We start from the raw sequence: 9240 nt of genomic DNA on the forward strand, positions 1-9240 counted from the left end.
TTTTTTTTTTTTGTAAAAGTTCAGTTGACTCCAATGTCAGCTATTCTTGTGCCAGCATAAAGAAAGGGTGTACTGCTTGTACTGGGAATGCGATACTCTGGAGTAGAATGCCTTTTGCCTCTTCTTGCTCTGTCTTCCACCAGTGTAGTTGAGGATCAGGGAAGCATGGCCCAGTCTTTCAGCTACTGTTCTACACTGAACAAGCACTATCTGACATGACAGGGAATTTAAGGCTGAGGCCACAGTAACTAGCATTGCCAAGTCACTTTATACAAACTCCTTGAGCTGTTTCTTTTGAGTAATATCTCAAACCTAATCTGACTAGGGTGTCTCACTGAAATTTAGCTTCCCAGAGCTTCCAAAGCCCTTTGCTGAAAGTTATTTGTCTAACTTGTATAGATTATCACTTTGGAAAGAAGTTTAATCTTTTCTGAAAGCTATTCACGTATTCCCCAAATATCAAAAGTAATTCTAGAAACCTTTCTCAGCAGTTTATACTGGGATGTGGAAAAGGAAGTCTTAAATGCCTGTTAAAAAATATGCTTTCTAGGGGAGGTAGAGTGAGAGCTGTGTCTGAATTTCTTACTGGGAATCTGCTGCATATATTGAGTGGGCTACCAGCACCTAGAAGACTTGGGTTTAGGACCAGAAACTATGTAATAGATGCTATTTTTGCCTTTATGGTTACTGTAGTCTAATCTTTACTTTTATCTAAAGAGGCTAAATCTAAATGTGCACTGCGTTCATTGTGCAGAACTCTTTACAACTTCAAAACACTCTTCATGCTAATAAGATGGCAGTAATACAAAGTACTCTCTTCTAGTAGCACTGCCAGCTGCTTTAGAAAGCTACTCTTATCCAGATGCTTCAAATGGCTGCCTCTAGAATTGACAGGGACTAGGGTAGCTCTAAACCCCAGGAGTAAGGCTTGGATTGCTGTTCCTTAGAAATTCAAAGAATCCTATGCTACTACTTTTCTGTTGCAAGTAAAATATTTATTAGATTTTTTTTTAAGTACCCGGACCTCAAAGATGTAATTTTTTTTTTTTTTTTTTTTTGTAGCAGCTTGATACTTTCAGTGAAAGCATTTTGAAAGTCATCCTGCCTTAAAGTTGCAGAATTAAATCCAGTGGCTTTCAACTGAGAAAGCAAGGTTTGCTGTTGCAAATCTAATGAATTACCCTATAAGACGAATTAAAAGTAAACTTTAGCAAGCATTCCTGACTCTTCAAGCGTGGAGAGCTTTATTGTTTTATATATTGATCATTTCAGAACTACACTGCATTAATGACCTTCTGGTTTTGAATACAGTTCTAATATTTGTTACATATAGATCATGGAAGCATTTAGGTTGGAAGGGACTTTGAGAGGTCATCTAGTCCAACTTCCTGTTCATAGCAGGGTCAACACTGAATTCAGACTGTTCAGTGTATTTGAAAACCTCCAAGGAGTGCATTGGTCTTATTTTTCTTATAGTAACTATTTTGGCTGGATGATCTGCACTGGAGTAGTGTTTTGACTAAAAGAGTGGGAGGGAGGAACAACTCTTCATTGAATAAACCTGGAAGAAATCTGCTATGTAGAAGAAAAATTCACCTAGTCTCTCTCAGCTAGAGAAACGTCCAGCCTATTTACTACAGAGTGACAGTAACTGAGCAGGGAGATAACTGAAAATGAACAGTTCTGGCTCATTTTCACAGAATATGTTAGGGCTTTACAAAATTGAATGGACTTTTGTCCATCACTAAGTATTTCGTGATGAGTTATTGGTTCTTTCCCCTGTTTAGCAGACACCACTTAATATGAAAACAGTTGTGTGTAGACAGCAAGGTCTTGTACACGGCRCTAATGTAAGCGCCATCCATGAAAGGGAATAGGTATCTGCTGTTTCTCTGCATCAACTGTAGTACTTCTGGCTGTACAAAAACTGATTTATTCCTTTGTGAAGTTTTATTATGTTGCAGTTGATCAATTACTGGACAAATCTTTAGCAAGTAGACTTTAACAAACATTAGGAAGCACATAATAAAATGTGTTTCCAGGAGCTGAGCACTACCTTATACAACAAAATAGACACTTGACTTAAATATCACATCTTTGAAAAAAAGAAAAGCTAGTCTTAAAAAAACTGTTAATTAGCCAGTGAATAGACAATTTTGATATCAGTGTGACTAATTTGCCAGTTGATGTCCTGTGCATACTTGGAAAGATTGAGTACCCAAATTAAGGACTGTAGCTGTTACTCAGATTTTAGTATTGCTTAGTGGGAAGCCTCCCACATGGCTTCACTGGATGAACTACTTACTAATTTTCAAGTAATTTACTGTTAAAAGGCAAAAGTATACAACTTCTAATTCCTGTTTTTGTTGCTGGCTGTTGTTGTTTTTTCCAGACCTACTCAGGCCTGTTCTGTGTTGTAATCAATCCTTACAAGAACCTGCCCATATACTCGGAAGAAATAGTGGAAATGTACAAAGGCAAAAAGAGACATGAGATGCCTCCTCATATCTATGCCATCACAGACACAGCCTACAGGAGTATGATGCAAGGTGAGTGCTAGCTGAGATAATGACTTCTTTTTGTTGAAATTGCAAATCAAGGTTGCAGTCAAAACATTGTAGAACATCAGCTCTCTTCTATTAAAAGAAGTTCAGCCTGCTCTGTCTTTGCTCATAGGCACTTGACAGCTACTCTGTACCAGCTTCTGTGCTCAGGTGAATAGCTTTCTGCTGTCCTGATGGATTGAAGCAGCATACAGAAGGTTCTGGCAAGTGCTAAGCTTGACATAAAGGGGTGGACTGTGTGAATACAGAAGGCTCAGAGGAGCAGGTTAGAACTGTGGTAGTGAATTGTCCCTCTCTTGCAAGTGGCAAGCCTGTGGAACCACAGCCATACAAAGGCAAATATGTGTATTGTTTGATGGAGGCTTTTAACAAAATTATGAAAATCCATGGTAGTCCGTGGTAGTTTTACTGGGCAGGAATTGTTTGGCAACACTCTTGTTCTGTTAAGGATAAAACATTCTATCAGAAAGTATTAAATACAGCTGTTGGCCTTTCATAGAACAAAAGAAAGCAAGTAAATTGACCTATTTTTTTTCTGTGTATACTAATGAGAAATAATGAGCCGTAATGTATTGTCTGCTGTTTGTTTGTCACTTGATGACTTTTTAGTATGAAGCTCTGAAGCTCGTGTGCGTATCTCTCCTTCTGAGAAAAGAACAGTCTTTCAGAGAGTCAAAGCTTGTGTTTGGGATGCCTGGCCAGTGTTTAGGGACTGGGGTATTTTGAGCTTTCTTCCTCTTTGTATCACAGCTATGTGAAAGGGAATGCTCTATAGTGTTTACGTGTTGAAAGTATACAGTGGACAGTTTGATTTGGCACAGTGTGTATGGAGTTGACTGCTCCTTCATTTTCTGATGACAACTAATGATGATTAAGGTGTCTGTCTATGTCTTGTCTTTAGCCTCATCTTTTTGAACAGAAGCCAGAAGTAATAAAATCATGTTTTAAAATTCCAATTAGACTAAGTTTTAAAGACTTCTGTTTTTTCCTGTCCTCTCCACTGCTTGCACTTCCAAACACAGAAAGACTATAACAATACAGTTGCCCAGAATGGAAAGAGAGCAAGAAAAACTTCTACTTGCCCAAACTGGTGATTTTAAACAAGTCTTACAGATGGAGAATGCCAAAAAGGGTTGCTGAATACAGTACCATGCGGAGTAGAGCATGTGGGAGAGCTGATGTGAGGGATAAACAAGCTATATTGAAAAAAGCAATAGGTAAGGAGGAGTGAGCCATAAAGATGCATTGCAGAGGACTGGTGGCAGGATGCTGGTAGAAATTTGCTGAAGATGTGACAGCTATTGAGAAAATACAGATGTACTATTGGTGTGTTGCTCTGAAAGGAAGGCTGTATCCAGAGAGGAAAAAAAAAAGTGGACCTGACTCTGTAGAAGAAAAGACTCTTCTTTCAAAGACTGGATTTAGTGCTTGCTTGTCTTGTGTGATGAGAACAGATGTATCTTCTGTATAATACATGGCAGCAGGATTGCCTCTAAACCTCTTATCACTATTTTACTTCCTGTATTACTTCCTTCTCTCTCTCGTGCCCACCCCTTGTCAGTTGAAGTACCAACATGTGTTTTCCTTTAACAAACTACTGACTTAACCCTAGCAAAGTTACTGTTCCTTAGAAGGAAATCTCTTCTTTGTAGCATTGGAAACAATTTCTGTGGCATTTCTGTAATGAGACTGAAAAAGTCCTCTTCCCTTTACAGTTAACAGTCAAACTGGAATACCATGTACAGCAGCATGTCCTATATCCCTGCTAGATCTATCAGTATGCAGCAGGGAATATCCAGACAGTTGTAATTCTGCAGTTGACAAGGGACAGGTAACTTCCTTGGTCTTATAGCAGTTTAGAGCTAAGTGAGTATTTCACTTCTCTTTCAAAAGAGAAGGTGTCTCTGGCGTACCCTGCTTGAGTGATGTCTTAAACTGAAATCTCAAACATTAATTGTTTTGGTGTACAAAGCTAAAAGACTGGCTGCCCTACCTCTGTTTTCCTAGCACTGGGAAGTCTCCGAGCTCTGTTGGAGTGTTTACTTTTCCAGCTGTAAGGRAAGCAGTAGCAAGTGAGGAATAAAAAGGATTGGCTGTAGATCTGCTTCTAGCTGATTCTCTAAGCCTTTGCACCTTTCCCAGTACAACTCTAGCTATACAGTATTCTTATCAGCATTAGCTATCCAGAGGTTTGCGCCAGCTCTTCTCTGCCTGATCTGAGGTACCTAGTTGCTGACTCCTTGGAATGCTTGGACATGAGAATCATTCCCAGTTAGCTTTTGAAGTAACTTGCTGTGGTCTGCCTAACTAGGTTTGTTAGGCTTTTCAAATGTGTGTTGCTTCATATTTTTATGTATGTGTTAGCACACAGATCRAATTAAGGCAGCAAGTAACCTTAAGCAAAGGGTAACAGTAGCATTCCATTGTCTGCTACAGGGGTGAAGGTGGATAAGCTGTTGCAATGTCTCTGGTCCTGGCTAGCCTCTAGGGCAATGGAAAGCAACATTCCTATTCTGCTTTCTCAGTTTTAGTTAGCTGTGGGGGAGGATTGATGCAGCCAGTGGTATGGCAGGAATCTGTACTGAGAATAGAAGATGAAAGAGTCCAGTGCTCCACATGAGCCGGAGGTATTTAGGATTAGACTGTTGTGCCCTAGGCTCCTTTCAGAGCCCAGAAGACAGGGAATCCTTCATGGTGTGAAGGATAAGAAGCTGGTGACTTACTTCTGCCAGCATGGGGTGTAGTTATCTATTAAGCTGACAGAGTGGAAAAGCTTGAAGGTTAATTGTTTAGGACTCTGATTTTTTTTTTGTTTAGTTTTTAGTCAATTTATGGTAGCCTGATAAGCAGTACATTCGAAGGGAGGGGAGACAGGAAAAGAGAGAAAGATGAGAGTTTTATTTCAACTTCTACAAACCCAGAAAATACTTAACCCTTTTCAGGTGCCCACACAGGTGTGTCATGGGTGACCTTGATCCTGTCTTGTATATCTGCCCTGAGTTCTCCATTCAAAAAGTGCCTTTTGGCATTTATAGATTCAGTAGAGATTATATTGCTTTTCATTGAACTTCATGAAGCAATGAAATGATGGAAAATGTATTCAAAGTGATATTTTCGTGTGYTTTGTTTTTTCTTCCTACCTTTTCYCACCCCACTAAAACAAAAACCGAAGACACTGGAACCCAGAAATGAGATAGAAGTATCTTGAAGGATCACACAGCAAAGTAGTATTGTGTTTTGAGAGCAGAACTCTGACTTTTTTTTTTTAAAGAAAACAACCATTTGTCTTAATGTTTCTGTTCCCTGAGTAACCTGGATGCCAGAAACCTCAGATCTGATTGCTTTCAGAAGAATTACTTTCTGTTGCTGAAAAGTTGAAGCTTAGTGGCTGCAAGTGGAGTGGTATCTCAAGCAAACAAATCATTATTCTAATGCAGCAGATGTGCACTGGAAGGATAAAGTCCTGCTTCAATTTATGATCTGTTTAGAAAAACATATTTCAAAACTATYGAAGAGCACTTGTTCAGGCTGTACAGTTATTTCTGTTCATCTGTTCAAAATATCAGTATTTGACAGAGAAAATTCCTTACATGAATAAGCTATAAATTTCATTGGTGTCTGGAGCATGATAGCCATTTTAATGCCAGTTTCCATGTGAAACTTCTGTAATAACTTGGAACAGTATGATTATATTGGAATGCTTTCTTCAAAGGTCTTCCTTTGAATATGTTCTCTGCCTGCTTCCTTTCTGTTTCTGCTCAGTCTACTGAACAAGAAGACAGGTAAGAGAGGGAATAGACAGCACATTTCTAACGAATGTACTCAATCTCCCTCCTAGTCCAGTTTCTCCACATATCAAGTGTAGGGTTTCTAATAGTTCACTGAGCAAAACTCTTAAAATCATTATATAGTGATTAAACATACCTTGCTTTTGCTGGATTAGTCTGCAGAGGAGCCTATGCAGCCAGCACCTTGCTGATACTCACTTAGGAGTTGGTCAGTCTCTGGCTTAGGTGTTTAAAAGGCAAACTGCTGAAGTACAGCAGCTTCTTGTAAAAGTCATGACCTTTATTACCTTAAAGAAAGAAACTGCTAGGTACTGTAAGATGAATCGCTTACTTACATAACATCTTCACGTGTGCATCAGACTCGGTTGTCATTTTCACAAGAAACAGTCCCCGGCTGTCTTGCTATAGAACTTGACCTTGAAGTATTTTATTTGTATTTGTCAGGTGTTTACATATTTCTTAAGTTTCCAAGTCAGTAAAACACTTCTGTTTTAACTTTATGGTCTCAGTTCTAAATTCACAGCTTGCTGCTTAGCACTGCTCTGCTGTGCTGCACTGTACATTACACTGTCCCTGAATAAATATTTATTTTCTGCCTGATACACTGTGTGTGCTTACCAGTTAGGGACATCTGATTGGCAGAGCTGTTAAGATCTGTAGGGGCACAAATATCTCTTTCAAGTTGCATGTAAAAGTCAAGTTCTGTTTCCACTAAAATCAATGGAAAATGGTCTGATTTCACTAGTTTATTTCCAAGATTTGTCCAAATTTCTAATGCAAAGGGCAGTGGTAAGTTTTGATACTAATTAGGGAAGATGATTGTTTAATGGTGTTTGCACACAAATAACATGAAAAGAAGCACGTAGTTTTTGATTTAAGATGTTTTACATGCCTTGAATAATTCAAGTTTTCTAAATGCAACTGTGAAAATCTGTGTCTTAATGTGGTTTTCAATGGAAGAAGGAGCTTAAAAAAAAAGTCCATTGCCCGCTTGTCTTTTGCTACTTACCACACCCTTTTTTGCTTCATTCCTCTAAACCAGAGCAGGGTTCTTCTGGCAGTCACTTATGTAATAGTTTTGCCCTTGCTGTCAGTCTCTCTGCTGTATGCTGTTTTAGGATCATGAGCTTCCTGAGCATTTGCAGGCTGTATACCAGTTTTTCTTCCCTATCAGAATTTCATAAATGTTCATGTAACCTAAAATTGCAGGCTAACTTGTTTTCCTGTTTTGCTATCTTCAGATTCAGTTACGGAATGATAAAGAAGTGAGTATGGCCTCTAGTCCAAAAATGGCCTGAGGAAATAAATATTTGCATTTGGCCCAGTAGGATATATTTAATTTTTTTCAATGAAATTTACTTTTGTCCGTTGACTGTCGTTAAGCTTCAGAAAATGCAAAACTGAATCTTGGCACTGTAGAGTTCTTAAGTGACTTTCTCCTTTTTTTTTTTTTTTTCCTTCTCAAAGTTTTATTGTTGTGAAAGCTGTCTTGAACATGCTACATTTATACTTTTTTGGGGGAGGGGGGGATGACAGGCTATTAGCATTTTGAAACCTCTCTCTAATGCAGTTCCTTGAATCATAATGCAAGAGCAGGCTCTCAGGCTCTGTTCTGGTGTTTCACTGGAATGGTTTTGATCCTACTCAAACCAGCATGTAGGTTAAAGCACCACTATGGGTATATTTGATTAGAATTTCTTCCAGTGGGGTTGTTCTGAGTAGCACAAGTAGTGTCAAGTGCCTGGGGCTCCTCAAGTGTTAAAGTGCTGAGGAAAGGATTCTGATTGTAAGATTATGTTGAGGAGAGAAGAGATGTTTATGGAAGGGGTGAAGATCTGAAGCTACCGCATGGTTGAAGCATTTGCATGCATTGAAGGCTAATTCTTGATTTAGGTCAACGCTCAAAATTGGTCAACCAGCCAGTTGCTGAAGCTGGGCTACAGGCAGTCATAGTAATGCTAGAGAAGCATTTAGTAACGGAAACCTAGAGGGCCAGGCTTCTCTGTTCTGCCAGACATTACACTCAGTGGTTAGGAGGTGGGTGGTACCATCTAGCTATGGTTAGCTTTTAGCCTTAATGAGTCAGCTATAGGCAGAGGATTGCAAGCCAAGCCTCTGCCTTTCAGCTACGCTTCCTTTTAGCTGGAGAGATGATGTCACCACTGTGTGAAGGCTATATTACTTCTCCTTTTATGGAGATGAACAGGCTTGAAACTGGAGTCACTCATGCAGAGGAAGTGGGTGATAAAGGTCTGTTAGGATGTTCGGTAACTGAGATGCATAGTGTAAATTGCACGTTCTGTACTAGCTTACCAACTTTTTTTGCTTCAATCTCAAAACATCTAAGAACAAATTTGGGAGTTTGGGACTCTATTCATTTATCAGTTGTACCAACAGATTTGACCAGAGCAGTTCCAGAATTCATTCAGATCTGTTATTTTGCAGTGGAATATTTGACTGAGATTTTCTTAATAAACAAGATATCTATCTCATCAAAACAAATTGTGGTTTAATTAAGTTTTTAATAAATGCTGAGAGTTCCTAGACACAGTCTAGAATGAGTTTTATGTTTTTGGACTGCAGAAAGCCAAGAATGAGTTGAGGAGCTTTTTTAATGTAGTCAACAGTTAATCTAGTGGTCTCGTGACGCCATACTGCTGTATAGCTTGAATTTTGAATGATGTATCACATCCTGAATTTTTTGGATACTTGAGGCTGCTGCTTCTATGATCACTTGAATACTGTGGTGATGAGAGCTGAAGAAGAGCCTGGATAAAAAAACCTACCTTGCCAGCTGGTCTGAAATATAGAAATGTTGCTATAATTAACTCTTGAGTTGCTCTTCTAGATTGTTTTTAACAAGTGCCTTTTTGTGCCTTTTTTTTGTT

At 38.9% G+C, this 9240-nt stretch overlaps 1 protein-coding gene across 3 annotated transcripts in view; it reads left to right on the forward strand.

The window, feature by feature from the left end:
- Positions 1-9240, forward strand: part of MYH9 (myosin heavy chain 9) — a 73530-nt gene that overhangs the window by 20473 nt on the left and 43817 nt on the right. For all 3 annotated transcript variants that reach the window (XM_085323465.1, XM_085323464.1, XM_085323466.1), the window contains exon 3: positions 2393-2549. In XM_085323465.1, the coding sequence (XP_085179591.1) occupies positions 2393-2549 (157 nt within the window). The remainder of the gene's footprint in view (positions 1-2392; positions 2550-9240) is intronic.

This window comes from Rhea americana, unplaced genomic scaffold, assembly GCF_003343005.1.
Source record: "Rhea americana isolate MKP2758 unplaced genomic scaffold, rheAme1 scaffold_85, whole genome shotgun sequence".
In the NCBI taxonomy this organism is placed as follows: domain Eukaryota; kingdom Metazoa; phylum Chordata; class Aves; order Rheiformes; family Rheidae; genus Rhea; species Rhea americana.